At 41.4% G+C, this 20,068-nt stretch overlaps 2 protein-coding genes, 1 long non-coding RNA gene and 1 other non-coding gene across 6 annotated transcripts in view; 2 read left to right on the forward strand and 2 right to left on the reverse strand.

The window, feature by feature from the left end:
- Positions 1–11,264, forward strand: part of LOC138979970 (uncharacterized) — a 71,749-nt gene extending 60,485 nt beyond the window's left edge. Inside the window, exons 1-2 of one of the 2 annotated variants that reach the window (XM_070352736.1) lie at positions 6,470–7,296; positions 9,861–11,264. In XM_070352736.1, coding sequence (XP_070208837.1) covers positions 9,893–10,630 — 738 coding nt within the window. In that variant the 5' untranslated portion in view covers positions 6,470–7,296; positions 9,861–9,892 and the 3' untranslated portion in view covers positions 10,631–11,264. Of the gene's footprint in view, positions 1–6,469; positions 7,297–9,860 lie in introns of those variants that run through there. The other variant, XM_070352737.1, reaches the window with a different exon arrangement.
- LOC138979973 (uncharacterized) overlaps positions 1–20,068 on the forward strand; it is a 326,270-nt gene that overhangs the window by 242,961 nt on the left and 63,241 nt on the right. The gene's annotated exons all lie outside the window — the stretch shown is intronic.
- The window catches only part of LOC138979966 (cullin-associated NEDD8-dissociated protein 1-like), a 47,846-nt gene continuing 39,171 nt past the window's right edge, over positions 11,394–20,068 (reverse strand). For both annotated transcript variants that reach the window (XM_070352731.1, XM_070352730.1), the window contains exons 29-33: positions 17,956–18,144; positions 17,290–17,361; positions 16,440–16,611; positions 15,804–15,950; positions 11,394–15,095 (exon numbers count right to left, since the gene is read on the reverse strand). In XM_070352731.1, coding sequence (XP_070208832.1) covers positions 14,968–15,095; positions 15,804–15,950; positions 16,440–16,611; positions 17,290–17,361; positions 17,956–18,144 — 708 coding nt within the window. In that variant the 3' untranslated portion in view covers positions 11,394–14,967. The remainder of the gene's footprint in view (positions 15,096–15,803; positions 15,951–16,439; positions 16,612–17,289; positions 17,362–17,955; positions 18,145–20,068) is intronic.
- Positions 19,451–19,580, reverse strand: LOC138980955 (small Cajal body-specific RNA 8). Its single transcript, XR_011460521.1, has one exon. It is a non-coding gene; the product is annotated as a small Cajal body-specific RNA 8 (non-coding RNA).

Here is a 20,068-nt window from a genome sequence, read left to right on the forward strand (position 1 = left end):
CCAATTTATGTCCAATTGACGTCTACCCACAACACGCCACTGGATGCCGCGTGGTCAGCCAACCATGTGGTGCCAGTCGTGAAAACCAGGTTCTTTGTCCCACAGTGAGACATTCAAGTTGGGGACTTTGTGACCGCTGACTTTGTCAGCATGGATGGAAAGGTGGAGAGATACAGGGCGGTGATCATCCCCAAGTCAACCCATTTCCCCGATGGGCCAGATCGAGAGGAGATCTGTGTGAAGTGTTTGCGCGCAAAAGACAATGGGAGATACTATGTCTTTCCTAATGTTGATGACATTTCATGCTTGCCAATGGTTCAGATAAAAAAAATCCCACCAACCAACCATGACCAACAGGGGGGATTACTTTTTTTGACATGTGACCAAGTCTCATTTAAGCGTTCACAGTGTTACCTGAGAATAGCACACCCCCTTGAATTGGGACCAAAGAAAAAGCGTTGTATATATGCATTTTTGAATGCTTTTCTAAAGTCATAAGTTCATTTGTGAAAAAAAAAAATAATTTTAGGGATTGTTTTGCTGAATGCATGCAGTTAAGAAATTGACCCCGTTTTCAAATTTAGGGGGTAGGGTTGCCCCATAGCCCACGTATGTCTGTGTGACTGTGTCAAATATCAATCTACTTTGCGTACAAAATGTATAGATGTTTGTTTTTCGATTTTAGAATGATTTCTTAAGCTGGCTAGAACTTCTGAGGTCTACAGGAAACGATAAAGATAAAAAAATGTACAAAATATAAGTAGCGTCCTTTATCTTACCATTGTTCTGATCAATGCTGTCCCGTTATTTGCAAGTTAACCATTTTTCTTAATGTGTTCAAGGAGTATGTTAAAAATTATTATCAATGGTTGCTTTAAACAGCACCTTTGGGCAGTTATTATGCAATGAAGTTGTAAAAGCATGTTTTGGGGTTTTTAGGATATAGCGTCTTGGAACACCAATCATCTTGGAAATACGAATGTTCATATAATTTTTTTTACTGTTTTGGATAGATAAAAAGTTGAACTCTTGGTGCAAACTGTTTTTTGGCCCCTGTTTGACTATTTATTATTTTGGAATATTGTGTGTGAGGGGGAAACTGCAATCCTCAATATCATGAAACGTGCCATACCAACGTCTTTTTCGATTTTGTTTGTTTCAGAGAGAAAGAGCGATCTACCGATTCTGTGTTTGCATGTGTGTGTGCGCTTCTGTGTGCATGTGTGAGACTGAGTGTATGTACACACAAAACACACACTCATACGCACATTGACAGACGAACACACACCAGTTTACAAACAAACACACATACACAAACGCACACACATACACACACAGTCTCTCTCTCTCTCTTACACACACACATACATATACACACACATACACAAAGCACCAACAAACACTCTCTCTATCTCTCTCTTGCACACACACACACACACATGTGCACACAAACGCACTCCCCCCTCCCCACACACACACGTTTCCCTATCTCTTTCTCACACACACACACACACACCGTCACACACACACACTGGGATAACTATTTTACGTTTACTGAAAATTCTCCTTGCAAATACGACACCAGGCTTTACAAGACTATTCACCGCTCTTCTTATGTGTAGATTGCCAATGTCCTTACTTTTCCTTTTCATGATATTTAGAGCGTATCGGTGGCAATAAAAAGGTGGCATATATAACAACTTACAGGTTGAGCAATCACACAGGGGGCCCGGGTAGCTCAGGTGGTAGAGCACTGGACTTGTGATCGAAAGGTCGCTGGTTCGAATCCGGGCCGGGACGGACACGGGTCAACTTTATGTGCAGACAGAGACGGTATCCATCTCTCACCCCCGTGTCACCACAATGGCATGTTAAAGGTGGTCATTCTACCATAAGTGCAGATGGCTGATACCACCTAAACACGCATACATCAAAAGCCGTGAGGGCGTAAAAACTCGAATCGTATAAACCAATTCATGTCCAATATAGGCAATTAAGACCCTTAAAATTTACTTTTGCAAACACACACACTAGCAAACATGAAAAGAAAAGGTAAGGTGATTCCCTCTCGCCTCCGGTCCCAAACAGTAAGGTGTCACAGGTGATAACTTATTATGGCGTAAGGATGTGACAACAACTTGTCTTTCTCACTCTTACACACTTACACACGCATGCACAAATACACGCGTGCGCACGCACACACGTGACACGTGACACGCACACACACACACACACACACACACACGGTAACCATGTCCCACCCCGTGTCACCACGCTCTCTCTCTCCCTCTGTCTGTCTCTCTCTCGCTCTATTTTGCACTCCAATATCGTGGCACAAGCGGATTTTCTTCATTACACCCCCGGTATAGGGGTGTGTATAGGTTTCGCTCGATGTCTTTGTTTGTTTGTTTGTGTTCGCATATAGATCTCAAGAATAAACGGACCGATCGTCACCAAACTTGGTGAACAGGTTCTATACATCCCTGAGACGGTCCTTACAAAAATTGGGACCAGTCAAACACACGGTTAGGGAGTTATTGGTGGATTAAAATTATACAAGGACTTATGGAGGGACATCTTCATGGTCAAAGGGAAATAACCATTCTCACTCAGTCACTGCCACCAACTGAGAAGATTATTTCCCTTTGACGGGGGTGTTTTTCCTACCACGTAGGAATTTCTTGTTTCTTTTATCTTCCCCTCTCTGTCGGTGACTACTCTCTCTCTTCTCTCTCTTTCTCTCCCTCTCTCTGTCTGTCTGTCTCTCTCTCTTTCTCCTTTTTTGCACTCCAGAAGAATTACTCTCTCTCTCTTTCTCTCTCCCTACCTCTCTTTGTTTGTCTGTCTGTCTCTCTTTTTACATTTAGTCAAGTTTTGACTAAATGTTTTAACATTGAGGGGGAATCGAGACGAGGGTCGTGGTGAATGTGTGAATGTGTGTGTGTGTGTGTGTGTGTAGAGCGATTCAGAGTAAACTACTGGACCGATCTTTATGAAATTTGACACGAGAGTTCCTGGGTATGATATCCCCAGACGGTTTTTTTCATGTTTTCGATAAATGTCTTTGATGATGTCATATCCGGCTTTTTGTAAAAGTTGAGGCGGCACTGTCACACCCTCATTTTTCAATCAAATTGATTGAAATTTTGGCCAACCAATCTTCGACGAAGGCCGGACTTCGGTATTGCATTTTAGCTTGGTGGCTTAAAAATTAATTAATGACTTTGGTCATTAAAAATCTGAAAATTGTAAAAAACAAAATTGTATAAAACGATCCCAATTTACGTTCATCTTATTCTTCATCATTTTCTGATTCCAAAAACATATAAATATGTTATATTTGGATTAAAAACAAGCTCTGAAAAATAAAAAAAAATAAAAATTATGATCAAAATTAAATTTTCAAAATCAATTTAAAAATAATTTCATCTTATTCCTTGTCGGTTCCTGATTCCAAAAACATATAGATATGATATGTTTGGATTAAAAACACGCTCAGAAAGTTAAAACGAAGAGAGGTACAGTAAAGAGTGCTATGAAGCACAGCGCAACCGCTACCGCGCCAAACAGGCTCGTCACTTTCACTGCCTTTTGCACTAGCGGCGGACTATGTTCAATTTCATTCAGTGACTTCCACAGCTTGACTAAATGTAGTAATTTCGCCCTACGCGACTTGGTTTTTTTGGGCCTAAGCAGGAAAGCGTGCTTTTCTGTATTCTTGTTAACTTTCTGAGCTTGTTTTTAATACAACCTAGCTATCATATCTATATGTTTTTGGAATCAGGAAATGATAAAGAATAAGATGAAAACATTTTTGGATCGATTTCTTAAATTTTAATCGTAAGATTAATTAATCTATTTTCGTTAATTGTAATCACATTTTAAGAGTAAACATGACATATGTATATATTTTTGATTCAGAATTTGATGAAGAATATGATGCAATCAATTTTAAATCTGTTTGCGAAAAATCGATTGTAATGACAACTTTAATGAGCAAACTCATTAATTAATTTGTAAGCCTCCAAGGGTCATTCTCCAAAGCTGGGTCTCATACTGTGACATAGGTGTCAAAAATTAAATGCCCACCAGAAAGTTCAAATGAGATGTAAATAGAAAGATACAAATGTTCTTCACATGATGTTGTAAAAAAAAAGCTAATCCAGTTATAACTTTGTGCATAAAGTTATGACAAAGTTCATAAATAAACAAAATAACGCGTGTAACATGGAAACAAAAATCACACTAAAAACATCTCCTAAAGTCAGTTTTTCTCTCTTTTTTAACATTGTTTTATGCAGTTTTGCTGCAACAACTACTCTCAACACCCTCCCAAAGTAAAACTTGAAAGAAAAGAAAAATTAATAAAAAAAACTTTAAAGTGAGTTTTGTAATAGAAAACAACACCAATTCTGTTTTTCCTATAAAAGTATCTGTTAATATTTTGTAACATTTCCTTATCAACATTTACCAGTATCACTCCCCAAACAGTGTGGATAATTTAAATGGTGCAAATTACTTTTATCTAAATAGATATTGATGATTATGCAATACCATCTCCGATGTAACATGGAACCCAAAAAGCAACTCGGCAAAGCGTACTTTGATTTATCTGATCAAAATGAACCACACTCAACATTCAAGTCAAAATGCTAACACAGAACAACAGGTTAATAAATATAAATTATTGCTTTATTAATTAATTCAATGCAAAATTAGGATTAAAAGAAAACATATTTTGAGGCCAAAGTCAAAAATACAAATCAGAAAAAAATTCTCTAAACAAGAAACTTGAAATCCTTTTCTTCAAACTCTTAATCTTTTTGGTTACATTTCCCAGTGTTACTCCCCCAACAGTAATGAGAATAACAAGAGTGCAAAATAGTATCAGAACAAATAGATATTGATGAGCATGTAGCATGGAACCCCAAAGGCAACTCAACTGAGAATAATTTGAAATAGTTGATGAAAGTGAACCAAAATCAAAATCCAAGTCCAAGAAAGGAACACACAACAATATGTTAATAACACATATTGTTTTATCCATTATTTACTTGCAATAAAAAGAAAGGAAAAAAAATCTAAGGGCAAAGTGAAAGTTTTGAAAGTCAAAGTAAAAAAAAAAAAAAAAAAATGATACTTCTTCTTCTTGCGTTCGCCGTGGTTGGCGTTGATGCGTGGTACCATGGTTTATTAGAGTGCGCCGTGCAGCCCAGTACCTCCGTCTTCAGCACTCGAGGTTTCTGTCGGGGTTGCCTCACCCTTAGCTCATGGCCCATACGTCCTACCCTGAGAGCACAGGGGGGAGGATTTGCCGGGATCCCACCCGGAGCTAGGGTTTTGATGCGCCCATAGTCGCATTAGATGAGTCCCGTCGAAGGGCGATGGAGCATTTCGAAGAGAGTAGCAGTGCCGCCTGCTTCCCCACTCCACCCTGGTAGGAAACACCGCCAGTTTGGTCCGCGGCCGCAAACAAATGATACTAAGAATGTACGAAAAAAGTCAGTATGAAATGTCAGTTAATGTGGCTAAAAAACATTCACTTGTCAAAAACAAATGCAATGCCTCGACCAGGGGCTAGTCTGGGTGCTGGAACAGCTTTGTGCTCGCTGCTGGCAGGGAGCCATGCCTTGTCTGCCCATACATAACTGTTAGTGTCTGGCTTCAGCTTCGGATAGTGAAGAAGCAGGTCCCCACTACTGTCAACGTCAATAACTTTGGCGTAGAAAAAGACAGTTCTCTGACGACCAAGCAAAGGTACTTCAATGAAGCATCCTTCACTCACTTGAGAAGTATTGGTTGGCGAGATTGAAGGGGGCAGGGAAGGGCAGTCGGGCGACTGGTCTGTGTCAGGGTAGACAGGCGACTGGTCTGGGTCACTGGTCTTGGGCAGGGCAGTCAGGCGACTTGTCTGGGGCAGGACCGTCAGGTGACTTGTCTGGAGCAGGGTAGACAGGTGACTTGTCTGGGGCAGGACCGTCAGGTGACTTGTCTGGAGCAGGGTAGACAGGTGACTTGTCTGGAGCAGGGTAGACAGGTGACTTGTCTGGGGCAGGACCGTCAGGTGACTTGTCTGGAGCAGGGTAGACAGGTGACTTGTCTGGAGCAAGGTAGACAGGTGACTTGTCTGGGGCAGGACCGTCAGGTGACTTGTCTGGAGCAGGGTAGACAGGTGACTTGTCTGGGGCAGGACCGTCAGGTGACTTGTCTGGGGCAGGGTAGACAGGTGACTTGTCTGGAGCAGGGTAGACAGGTGACTTGTCTGGGGCAGGACCGTCAGGTGACTTGTCTGGAGCAGGGTAGACAGGTGACTTGTCTGGAGCAGGGTAGACAGGTGACTTGTCTGGGGCAGGACCGTCAGGCGACTGGTTAGGGGCAGGGTAGACAGGTGACTTGTCTGGAGCAGGGTAGACAGGTGACTTGTCTGGAGCAGGGTAGACAGGTGACTTGTCTGGAGCAGGGTAGACAGGTGACTTGTCTGGGGCAGGACCGTCAGGCGACTGGTTAGGGGCAGGGTAGACAGGCGACTGGTTCAGCACTTTCAGAACAATACACAAAGAAAAAAAAACCGGATTATTCTTTGAAATCAAAAGGCTAAATAAAAAAAGATTCAAGCACACGGCAATCTTTTGACATCGCATCAGCATCGTTACAAAGATGGCGACGAGTCGGGTCCGCGTGACGTTGACAATGAAGAAACACAAATCAAAACAACGCTGCAAAATAGTAGCCTCTCGACTGCCCGAAAGTAATGCAGAAATGTCTTTTAAAGAAGTGAAATAAACACTGCCGTTTTTAAGAACTTGCACGAAACTGTAAAGCGACTTTGACGACTCTTTTTCAACATCGTAACGAAGAACATCATTCTAACGGTTCCGAGTTACGAACGAGATCTGTTACAAAAAAATTCAAAATCTTCATTTAACATTTTGATCTATATCACTTGAAAGAGCAAAAAATCAGCATTCCAATGGTATATATAACTTTGAGATTGGATAAGTGTAACCCGAGTTATGAATTTTTAAAGTAATAAAATTCGTAATAGAGGCAAAGAGGATAAATTGAAACCATTAATTTTTTGACATTTTTCAGCTAAAATTATCTGTAACTCACACATTTGTTTATCAATATTGTTCAATTTGGTATCAAAAGAAAGGTTCAGAGCTCTAAAACAACTATAAAAAAAAAAGTAAGTTAGTATGAAACTGAGAGCAGACGAACTTTACCGACCGCCATGTTGGATGTGAATACAAAATGGGTGACAATCCGGGCGCAAAGCGGCGCATCCGTTAAAAGGTACTTCGCATCGCTTTATCGACTTGAAACTTTGGGAAACAGCAGGAAAATGGTCAAACTAACTGTTCAGAGGGGGTCTCATAAGAGTTCAAAGGCCATAAATTGTTTTATAAAAGTACCTCTTGTGTGTCTTCTTCGCCCGATATTCTGGCCGGCGAGCTCGACAGTGTTGGACTCGCCATCTTTCAATCTTAAAGTCAAGAATGTGCTCTACGTCATCGACAGGGTGCCCATGTGATGTAAATTTGGAAAAGAATAGAAAAGAGGACCCCAAAACTGAGCCAGTGTGAGTGATCAGAAAATGGGGGGCCATTTACAATGACATCAAAAATTGAGCTGCGTGCGCACTTTGTAACATACCTACAAGTCTTGTGAGGCCATTTTCAACCGCACTAGATCTAATAAATCACCCAAATTCCCGAACAGTTTTTTGAAGTTAAAAACAACATAAAATACAGCCGTGATTGATACACGTTTGGCTTCTGAAAAAGATTGTGTGTCCGATTTAATACCCTACAATCGGGCTAACTTCGTCACAAAGAATCGGGAGACTGTCAGCCATCCGGTCTTCCGAGGCCTCGTTACGAGGTTGATGAGAAATTTTAAATCGAAGCAAGAAAGTATTCAATCAAGGCGCGTATATGAATAATACTGTTGAAAAGTTACAGAAGCAAAATCTGCACCAAAAAAAATGCTATCTATTGTTACAAAAAGTATCGGAGCACAAGTTTGAAAAGTTTCGCCGGAGATCCAAAAATTTACTGACTGCTGAAATCAAGTATGAAACTGCGTTCAGATCAAGTTCGGTATTTTGTCAAGTCAAGAGCACACTCATCTTAGCCGAACGTAAAGAACAATCATACAGTTATTTATTTAAACAATGCATAAGCATTTATATGCATAGAATTTGCTGTAAACCTACCTTTAGATCAGCACAGAAGTGTCGGGATAACAACGTCACACATGCAACACAATCAGAACCCAAATTCAAACTGAATCTCGCTGGCGATGTAAACCGCGTGGTCAGCCGAAGTGCATTATATCCTTCCGCTTGGTAGTAGAGGGAATGTGTGTCAAAATAGTTCTGAAATATTTTGTCTTTTGTACGATCTAGTAAAATGTTTTGATAACAACCGTAACATCAGAAACTGGAAACAAAACTGGGTAATAGCATTACACAACGAAATATTTTTTGTTAGCTCAACCTTAGTGTTTCTCATTGCGCGTACACACAAGGAACACAGTGGACATGTGTTCGAGACAAAAAGTAGTACCACCCAGATTTCGGAGCTTGCTGTATGGTTGCAAAACAAAGCGTGTGCATGTGGGAAACAGAGTGTTACGTTGTTGATCGTAAAGAAGAATGCCAATTTTGGCAAGATTAACAAATATTTTTAAAACAAACTTTCACAGCATGAGAAAAGTAACATCACATGATAATGTTATGCTGGAAACGATCAGTTATAATGATTCTGTTCAGTTTGCTGACCAACACTTTCAGTCAGCTTTTTCATGTCACAAAACGACCACCCATTTTTTGCAAACGAATGAACACCATTCATTCAACTGAGTAAACACAGACCAACATTTTGAAACAAAAATAGTTAAATATTGTCTCTTACAATATTCTTCTATAGTCTGCACACAAAAAAATTGGAAAAAGTTTTAAACTTTGTTCACATTGCATCTATTTTTAGAAGTGGTATCGGCGGTACGCAGCTTTGGAGAATGACCCCCAAGCTGAAATGCAATACCAAAGTCCGGGCTTCGTCGAAGATTACTTGACGAAAATTTCAACCAATTTGGTTGAAAAATGAGAGCGTGACAGTGCCGCCTCAACTTTCACGAAAAGCCGGATATGACGTCATCAAAGACATTTATCAAAAAAAATGAAAACAACGTCTGGAGATACTATACTCAGGATCTCTCATGTCAAGTTTCATGAAGATCGGTCCAGTAGTTTTCTCTGAATCGCTCTACACCTCTCTTTTTCTTCATGAATTCTTTTCTTTTTTCTGCCTTCTTGCTCATTCACCTGTATTTTTTCCAAAAATCTCTTCTCTTGCCGCTTGTCTCGCGATTCATGTATAGTTTAATCTGTTAGTGTTCTGATGTAAGTCCAGCAGTAGATAGGTTAAGCCTATTTTAACATACTGAAAACTGGTAATCTTCCAGTAGGTATTAATTTAGTTTTACTAAAGCCTGTTGGGACACAAGTAATGGGTTAGTGCATTTGTAAACAGGAATCGCTTGACAAGTGGCCCTTTTCACCCCCCCTTCCTCGTCCTGATATGGCTCTGCGTAGTCGGCTGGACGTTAAGCAACAAATAAACAAACAAAGAAATCGCTCTACACACACACACACACACACCACGACCCTCGTCTCGATTCCCCCCTCTACGTTAAAACATTTAGTCAAAACTTGACTAAAAGGACAGTCATTCCTTGTTTTCCTCGTGCATATCAAACCGAGTCAGTCAGAGTCAGTGCCGTCCACAGCTATCCGCAGTTTTGTTTAAGGCAGTGTGAAAGGGGCTTTTACCGATTCTAACTGCGTGTTCCAGGCGGACTACTTCGGCGCATCCGGTGCAGGTGAATGATGGTGAGAAGCCGGCAGACAACAGCGACACCACCACCACCAGCGTCAGAGACAGCAGCAACCACGTCGCCAAGATCCACATCACCACCAACAACATTGACAACCACCACCACCACCACTTCCGCCATGTTCCTACCTCTCCACGCCACGCTTCCCAACGGCTGTCACGTGACTGTCTCCATGGTGACAGACTACCAGGTCAGCGAAGTCTTCAACCTGGTCCAAGAGGCGGCGTTACGCGGTGAAGGTTTCGGCGTCGATGAATTCCCCACGGAGAAATACTTCCTGAAAGTGGTGCAGTCGGAGAACGGTAAAATGTTCAAAATCTGCGCGCAGGGCTCCACCATGGGGAATCCCATCGCCGCTTTCGTCATTGTGGACAGCAAGTTTTACCGCGGGCAAGGCACCGTGGCAGACGGCTATCTCGTGGTCAAGCGCGAGGAACGCATGAAAGGCATCGGTGAGTTCTGCTTGCGGATGATGAAGCAAATCTCCGCCCGGCTCGGCTACATCAGCGTCTACAGCGATACCTTCAAAGACAACATCGGCATTTGCAAAATCCTGGACCGAGCCGGGTTCCAGAGGGTTGGGTTCCTTCCCATGAGCGCTCGGATGCCGGACGGAAGCTTGAAACAGTCGTTGTTGTATTACAGGGAGTTGGAGTCACCAGTGAAGCATCAGTCTCAGATCGGGGAACGTTCCAGCCCCACCTTGAAAAAGTTGTCCCGACTTTGAGGATGTCTCTCTCTCGTACAGTGGGGTAGGTGGGAGGGGGGGGGTAGGACGGGAGGAGAGAGAGAGAGAATTGAATTGAATTGAATTGAACTAGGGCAACAGAATAAGCAATGTAAACATGCTTTTTTTCATCCGGCCCTCGCCCATTGAGGGTAACTTGATTAATAACAAGAAGAAATAGAATTAGAAGTCAAGTTAATTAAAATACAATTTAAATAATCTATATATATATATATAGTAGATAAAAATAGATGTAAGTGTGTGTGTGTGTGATATTAGAGACTCTCTATTGCTCCTATGACGGGAAGAAAGTAAGAAAGAAAAAAAGACCGGACAGTTCCGGAGGGAGGTAACTATTACTTGGTTATACATTAAGGGAGGTAACTCTGATGGGGAGATCAGAAACACCAGCCGGGTCCTGACTGCTCAAGTATCTAGAATGTTCCCAATAAGGGAGGTAACTCCTGTGAAAGTTATTTCTTTAACAACAAAATGATGTTGATGGTAAAAGAAAGTGTGTGTGTGTGTGTGTGTGTGTCTGCAACAGTTATAAAACTGTTCTTCATTAATGGCACATATGTATGAATAATGTGTTGGTGTCAGTGCTTATAATACATATCCTCTGCTCACCGGATTATGTGCAAGCAAAATGGTTGTGTGTGCGTGTGTGTGTGTGTGTGTGTGTGTGGCTCTGCATACAAAATGCAATATCAGCAATTTCACACATGGCAACATCCAGTCAAAACCACAAGAGACACCAACATGCAGTAAACAAAGTTATAATCCGCTTTCTGTTGAAAAAGCCAAGAAAACTTTCCATACCAGCACGGCTCCTTCGCTGCAAGAGACAGGAGCTCGACGGATACTAACTCGCAATTAACAATTAATTAATCAATTAAGCACAATACTAAACACAGGGAACCAAATCAATCAGTCACTCAGACATTCTGTGAACAACTCACACACTCAAGCAAATATTAATGAGTCATACCTAATGGTAGTTATTTAGATAGTGTGTGTACCAGTGTGGTATGACACATATAGTTGGTTTTATTCTATTCACTCTTTTACAAAAATACAAAGTCAACCACTTATTTCTTCTTCTTCTGCATTCCTGGGCTAACACCCCCACATTCATTTGTGTGTAAATTTGCACACGAGGGTTTGTACGTGTATGATCGTTTTTACCCCGCCATACTCCATTTTCAGAGGAAACCTTCATTTGAGCTGGGATGTTCTCTGGCAGGGGTAGTGAAAAAAACCTTCTTTCAAATTGCCAATAACCTTAATGTTCTTTTGGTATTTTTAATAGCATTTGGGGAAAGGTGTTTCTTTCTTTATTTGGTGTTTAACGAAGGTTATATCGCGACGGGGAAAGGGGGTGTGGGGAGATGGGATAGAGCCACTTGTTAATTGTTTCTTGTTCACAAAAGCACTAATCAAATAATTGCTCCAGGGGCTTGCAACGTAGTACAATATATGACCTTACTGGGAGAATGCAAGTTTCCAGTACAAAGGACTTAACATTTCTTACATACTGCTTCACTAAAATCTTTACAAACATTGACTATATTCTATACAAGAAACACTTAACAAGGGTAAAAGGAGAAACAGAATCCGTTAGTCGCCTCTTACGACATGCTGGGGAGCATCGGGTAAATTCTTCCCCCTAACCCGCGGGGGGTTGGGGAAAGGTGAGGCCTTAAAACTTCCGCCAAACACCAAAAATCTTATGGCCATTTGGGAAAATTTGTTGATGAAAATAAATCTGTGACATGCCTGTAATATATTTGTAATCCAGCTTCACTGACATGTTTCAGCACTGATTACCTCTCCCTTCTATTCCTAATAACAATAAAAACAAAATTCAGTGATATCACACTAAAGAAAATGTATAACAGGAATCCAACATCAATCGCAACAAAACATACTTACTCAGATAAATTACTCCGAAACAAAACCAGGAGATCTTTAGCAATAAAGGTCATACTTGCTCGATTTCAACTAATAGCCCTAACTCATTATCATACTGCTTTAAACAATAATGTTGTCACTTGTAAGATAACTCCGATATTTTCTGACAAGAGTAGCGAACCTGTTGCTGCTTCATACATCAAATGTAGGTATGAGAATGGAATAGTCAACAAGTCGCGTAAGGCGAAAATACAACATTTAGTCAAGTAGCTGTCGAACTCACAGAATGAAACTGAACGCAATGCCATTTTTCAGCAAGACCGTATACTCGTAGCATCGTCAGTCCACCGCTCATGGCAAAGGCAGTGAAATTGACAAGAAGAGCGGGGTAGTAGTTGCGCTAAGAAGGATAGCACGCGTTTCTGTATCTCTCTTTGTTATAACTTTCTGAGCGTGTTTTTAATCCAAACATATCATATCTATATGTTTTTGGAATCAAGAACCGACAAGGAATAAGATGAAAGTGTTTTTAAATTGATTTCGACAATTTAATTTTGATAATAATTTTTATATATTTAATTTTCAGAGCTTGTTTTTAATCCAAATATAACATATTTATATGTTTTTGGAATCAGCAAATGATGGAGAATAAGATGAACGTAAATTAGGATCGTTTTATACATTTTTATTTTTTTTTTTTACAATTTTCCGATTTTTAATGACCAAAGTCATTAATTAATTTTTAAGCCACCAAGCTGAAATGCAATACCGAAGTCCTGGCTTCGTCGAAGATTACTTGACCAAAATTTCAACCAATTTGGTTGAAAAATGAGGGCGTGACAGTGCCGCCTCAACTTTCACGAAAAGCCGGATATGACGTCATCAAAGACATTTATCAAAAAAAGGAAAAAAACGTTCGGGGATTTCATACCCAGGAACTCTCATGTCAAATTTCATAAAGATCGGTCCAGTAGTTTAGTCTGAATCGCTCTACACACACACACACACACACAGACACACGCACATACACCACGACCCTCGTCTCGATTCCCCCCTCGATGTTAAAACATTTAGTCATAACTTGACTAAATGTAAAAAGGAGAAAATAAAGTTTCACAAATCAAACATAAGGCAAAAATTGAAATATCTGCTTACTTTATCTCAAACCTGAACTAAATGAGTAAATGCAATGACTTGCACACACAGGGTGAGGCTTGCCACTTCCAAATCAATATAGATGGGTCTGTTTTTCAAATTTAAAATAACTACAATGGAGGTTTGAAAGAAGAAAGGTTGTAATCTTCTTCTGGGTTCGTGGGCTGAAACTCCCACGGATTTGTACGTGTATGACAGTTTTTTCCCCCGCCATTTCGGAGGAAGAATGCTGGGTATATTTGTGTTTCTATAACCCACCGAACTCCGACATGGATTACATGATCTTTTCCGTGCGCACTTGGTTTATGCTTGCGTGTACACATGAAGGGGGATAAGGCACAAGCAGGTCTGCACATAAGTTGACCTGGGAGATCGGAAAAATCTCCAGCTTAACCTATCAGGTGCGGCCGGGATTCGAAACCACGACCTTCCGCTTTGGAGGCCGGCGTCTTACCGCCAAGCCATTGCGCCCGTCGGAAGGTTGTAATGACTGTGAATGTGACCCATGCAGCACCGAGGACACATCTCGACTTTGATTCTCCCATCCGACTGAAAATCCTGCTTCAAACAGGCATCTTACATTGTGAAGACATCACAATCTTAACATTGCGGTACAGTTGACACTGTACAGTGTCAAAATATTAGTTTCATGAAAATGGTACAATGTCAGTGCAGCAGCAAAAAAGAACAAGAGAGCAAGTTCACCTGTTTTACAACTTTCATTGTTTGTCTTTCATTAACACGCTCTCTTCCACCCACCCCTTCCCACACTTCTCTCACTCTGTTCCACCCACCCCTTCCCACACTTCTCTCACTCTCTTTATAATTCTGGAGCTGTGACAATGAATTATCTTACAGGCAGTTGTTAATGCCAATCACAGAGGCAACCCTAGTGCTTCTGCTTAATGCAAACATCAATCACACAGCGCAACAAAGTTATTTCAATCTCACAGGCTGGGTAGTTCTTCAAAAGATTCACTCAACAGTTATACAAACATCTGTCAAATGATCAATCATAGACAATCAAGCATCTGTCAAATGACCAATCGACAAGTGAGTTCCAAAAATCCTCACAGATTATTTTCCGCTATTAAACACCAAGGGAAGTCACTCTGCACCACGGGGAGTTTAACCTTCACCTCCACACGACCTTCTAATCTCCAGAGTTCCTCTTTGTTTGTCTCTATGGAGCATCACCATGACAACCGCGCGTTTCCGAGCAGGGCTACTTTAAGGACAGTTGCCAAGCTGCCACACAGAGAGAGACTTCAACTGGTATCCATGGAAACGATCTCTGTGGAGGTGAGAGCGTCTTTCTGAATGTTGTCGAACATGGCGTTCAGCTCGGGCGTCCCCTTGATCTGCTGCAAGAAGTCGTTCATCTGGGGGCTCTTGTCTGAAACCAAAGGAGTAGAGAAGGGTCATTTACATGACAGACTTTAGCTCAGAAAGTTAGCTTTGAGGAAACAGGCGCAACAAACAAGAACATGAACAACAGGTGGCGAGGAATTTTGGTCCCAAATCGTTCTATGACGTGTTTTGGGTTCTCAGCATTTTTTTGTACTTTGAACACCCTAGAATCGCTGTATGATGTTAATTTGTCAATGTCATCCTCATTTTTGCAATAATAAAGTGATGGTTTTCAAAGTGAGTAAATGCTAAAAATGTGGAAACTTGCTGAAAAAAATCGGAATTATAATTTTTGGCAATGTCACAATCACAAAAATATAGCACATTGATGAGGACTTGTGTACTAAGTCTATATAAAGTGATCCTTTTATCCAAGGCCTTTTTGATCAGGACTTGTGTACTAAGTCTATATAAAGTGATCCTTTTATCCAAGGCCTTTTTGATCAGGAATTGTGTACTAAGTCTATATAAAGTGATCCTTTTATCCAAGGCCTCTTTGATCAGGACTTGTGTACTAAGTCTATATAAAGTGATCCTTCTATCCAAGGCCTTTTTTTTTTATAAGGTTGGGGGGGACAGGATTTTTTTTATTCCCGTGGAGATCATTTTTCTTCCTCGGAAAACCTATCAGGTTTCCTCTGAAATTTGTGGATCCGAGCCTGATTTCAAGCCCCACAGCTGTGATGTTCCTTACCTGCGTCAGGCACGTTGAGAAGAGCGGCGACGGCACGCAGAGCGGAGCGTTTGAGCTCGTCCTGTTTCTCAAACTCCTGCTTGACGGAGTGCGCCTTGACCTTGGTCGTACATGTGGCTCTCAGCGGCTCCACCAGCCGGTCCAGTCCTGCAGGGAAACACAACACACATTTGAGCATCTTTATTGACACTTTTCAGCGCTTGAGAGTAAACTCCCAGCTACTAAGAAGGTAAATAACTGTGTCAATTGATGATCAATGAATTTTTTAACGCCCTAACCGTGAAATGTTAGGGGCATGTTACCAGGTTGTTACCCCGACTTAAGATGATACAAAAATAAAATTTAAAAAAAAGAGGGAAAAGGGCTGCCACAAGAGAGCGATGGTTATTGTTCTCAAGCTCCCAGCCACCAAGGCACCTGAGCTGGAGGTAAGCGTCAAGTAGTCATGGAGTTGGTTTACTAGACATGGCTGGGTCATTGTGTATCAGCGAAACTATGTCAAATACTTTCACAAGGGGAAAAAACAACACACGCTGCAGCATGTTAACTAACACTGGTCAGTGACCGTGTGGAAACTGATCCCACAGTGGTCCTTCAGGCCACTTATCCACCCCCTCTCTTCACACACACACTCACGCTGTAAGACGGCGTTAGGACAGAGGTTGGACAGTCTGACCAGCATGAGGTAGGTCAGCATCTTGATGTCGTAGTGGTCCTTGAGACCATCCTCCACGTGCTGCAGGAACTCGAAGATGTCCAGTCGGTCTAGACACGAGTCCAGCAGGGTGTACATGCACTCAAATGCTGCCTGGAACACACAACAAGCAGTCCTTGTCAATTATACCCAGGCAAGGCACAGAGCCAATGACACTATTGTCAATTATACCCAGGCAAGGCACAGAGCCAATGACACTATCTTCGAATAAAGGGAAGTAAGCATTCAAAAATTTTAGTGATACATTTTCATTTGATTAATATACTTACCCAACTCACATAGAGCAATTAACCCTAGTTCAGTGCTGGTAACGCTGTACGCGTCCCCTTGGTAACAAGGGAGACAACTCTAAAAAAAGAGTGACCCATACCCATACTGGTATTGAAGCCAGACCAATACTGAATCTGTCTTCCGTATGCGTGCGCATACGCCGCCCTTTGTATTCATTCCAAACTCAGCGCTCAGTCAAGGTGGTCGCTTTTTCGTACGCTCTGGCTGTTTTCAGCCGTGGTTACTTAGTCTTTTGGACTTGGTTTCTTTCCTCTTGGTTTCTACTCGTCGTCTTACTTCGCTACTATGTTGAGGTGAACAACAGGACGTGAGAGTTAGTATGCAGAACTAGTCTCCTAGCAACCGACAGAATAAGAAGCATTAAAATGAAGACGTGATCTACCCCTTCTTTGCATCCTGCATGTAATTATCAATGATTTTGCTGTGTCACCTGACCCTGGTACCGAGACACCAGAATCAAATCACGGTGGTTCAACTCACTTTTCTGATGTCGAGACCATCGTCCAGTGTGTGTTTGAAAGGACCCATCTCCACTTCTCGTATCAGCTCTTTCTGAAATCATCACAAACACAATCAGCTGATAAGCCAACTAACACATCATGCAAAATCTTGAGCATACAGAAAGATAATACGCACACACCTGTATGCTTGCATGCATGCGCATGCTCACACACACACACACACACACACACATATACACTAAAATCATTAGTTCTGTGGCTGAGTCTTTGTAGCTACACTCATCCTATGTCAGTGTAATTAACCAGGCCTGAAAAGTGGCGAGTATTTTACTCGCCATGGCGAGTAGAAACATGTAACTGGTGAGTAGAAATATTCATCTACTCACCAAATGCGATTAAAGTTGCTGAAACAAATTGTTGGTTTGGCTAGTAAAGTTTGCTCTCTGGCTAGTAATTTTTCAGAATCACTAGCCAAAGGCCAGTACACCATTTGTTGGACTTTCAGGGCTGTTAACCCTAACAAAGTGAGAACACTCACACTAACTTTTCTTCCTTTGAAAACATGTGTCCAGTATGGGGCAAATAAGACTGGCTTCGTGTGGGCAGCACAATTTGAAGTAAAAAAAGCGATCAATTGCTGTTAACATGCCATAAGTCACACGAAGAAACAGCCCGGCACACTCACCCTAACTTTGGTTTCGTTGTACAGGTGTGGCAAGACCGAGTCGAGCATGTCGCGGATAAGGCTGGGTTTGTTGTGAGCGGCAGAGTTGAAGGTCACCAAGGCCACCCGGCGAACATTCAGGTCGGGGTCTTGCAGTGTCTTCAGGAAATCCCCGATACAGTTCTTCAGCATGGGATCCACAGCTTGAGGCTGAAAGAAGTACACAAAACAAAATCAAATTAACTGAGATTCCACGATCTGACGATTCTGTAGCCAGATCTCCGTCATTCACTTGAGAGTTAATGTATTAAACTGCTGTTCACCTGGTAAAGAGCATAATCATAATAGAACTTAGCCCTAAACACAGTTGAGCTTAGAGCATCAGAAAACAACAGATTCCTGTAACTTTTTGTAAATTCTATCAAAAGAAACAATATAATGACTGGATAGTGCAATTAAGTCGCTGCACACTATCCCCAAAGATGGTAGCCCCAATTTCCTTGTACTTGTACAAACTCCCCAGGGACAAAAAGACTACGCAAAATATACGAAACTGAGCTTCATAAATTCTCGCTCATTTTAGTTCTCTATCACAGTTAAAACACAAATCACCACCAAAAGCCATATAAGGCCTGTTGTTGTTTTCATATTCATAAATGTATGTACATTTCCTGTACAAGTAAATGGAAATAAAACATTGTTTAAACCAAAACACAAATTCCCATTGAAACAGTTCAAACGTTTGTTCACATAAAACAACATCTAAACTGCACAATGTAGAACTCGAAGATGGTATACGACTGTTGGCCCCGTATCTGTCCGCAGCATTAACTTGACACCGTGCAGTCATCAGAGAGCCGTGTTACTGTGGGAGACTCAAGGAACCGTTGCCAGGATATTACCATGGCAACGCCGTCTAGCGCCTCCACAAATCACTAAAGAAGTTCCCAAAGCTATGCTCTTGTCTCAAAACTAATTGATTTCATGAGGGTAAGACAAAACCTAAATGGTAAAACAAAGTGTGAATGAGATAAAAAGAGAAAACGAAAGTGAGAAATGAGATCACAAAATGAGCAAATGCTAAAGTAAGAATAGACAGAACAAAGAGCAAGAAATGGAGGGTATGGGTTTTAGAACTGTTTCTAGCATTTTTGCTTGTGTGTGTATAAATCTACACATAAGTGACTTGCTTTGTTCTACTATGAACACATCAATGGGATGATAGCACAAATGTCGTGCGTCTTCAGATAACATATAAGGAGACACCCAGATGGGATGTCCCATTTCTGACTTTTCGGTATTCAAGATGGCGGCTAATCAAATATTGAGGCCATTCCTGACGTAACTCTGGCACATAACATGGTCAAGAAGCATATCATTGTAAAGGTATTTTCAAGAGAAATGGATGTATGACATCAGAAATGCTGCAAAGTTAGTAACTAGTTCCCATTGAAACAGTTCATACGCTTGTTCACATAAAACAACATCTGGACAACACAATGTACAAGATGTGCAAGACTGTAGGCCCCGTATCTGTCCGCAGCATTAACTTGACACCGTGCAGTCATCAGAGAGCCGTGTTACTGTGGGAGACTCAAGGAGCCGTTGCCAGGATATTGCCATGGCAACGCCGTCTAGCGTCTCCACAAATCACTACAGGGAAACAGGACTTCCCAAAGCCATGTTTTTATCTCAACATTGATAGATATTGAGGACGGAATACAAATTAAATAATGAAAGAAAGCGTAAATGAGATGAAGAGAGCAAAAGAAATGGAGATAACAAAATGAGCATGACAGATTAGGTGCAAAGCCAGAAAGGGAGTGTAGGGGTTAAATAACTGCTTCTTGCATTTCTGCTTGTGCATGTACAAATCTACTCTGGAGTAGTTTGGTGTGTGTGCAGAGAGGATGATAAAGACTGTTGCTTCAGACAAACAGACAAACAGACAAACATGTATACACATTCACTGATTAATGACACGTTTTAGGCGGTACGTAACCAAATGAAGACTTGGGAGATAAGTTACATACTATGTAAACAGATACCACTTTCACTGAGCACAGCAAAGGCATGGACCTTAGACAATGGAAACTCGTATGGCCATCACACACACACACGCACAGGCATAACA

Source organism: Littorina saxatilis, linkage group LG11 (genome assembly GCF_037325665.1).
Source record: "Littorina saxatilis isolate snail1 linkage group LG11, US_GU_Lsax_2.0, whole genome shotgun sequence".
In the NCBI taxonomy this organism is placed as follows: domain Eukaryota; kingdom Metazoa; phylum Mollusca; class Gastropoda; order Littorinimorpha; family Littorinidae; genus Littorina; species Littorina saxatilis.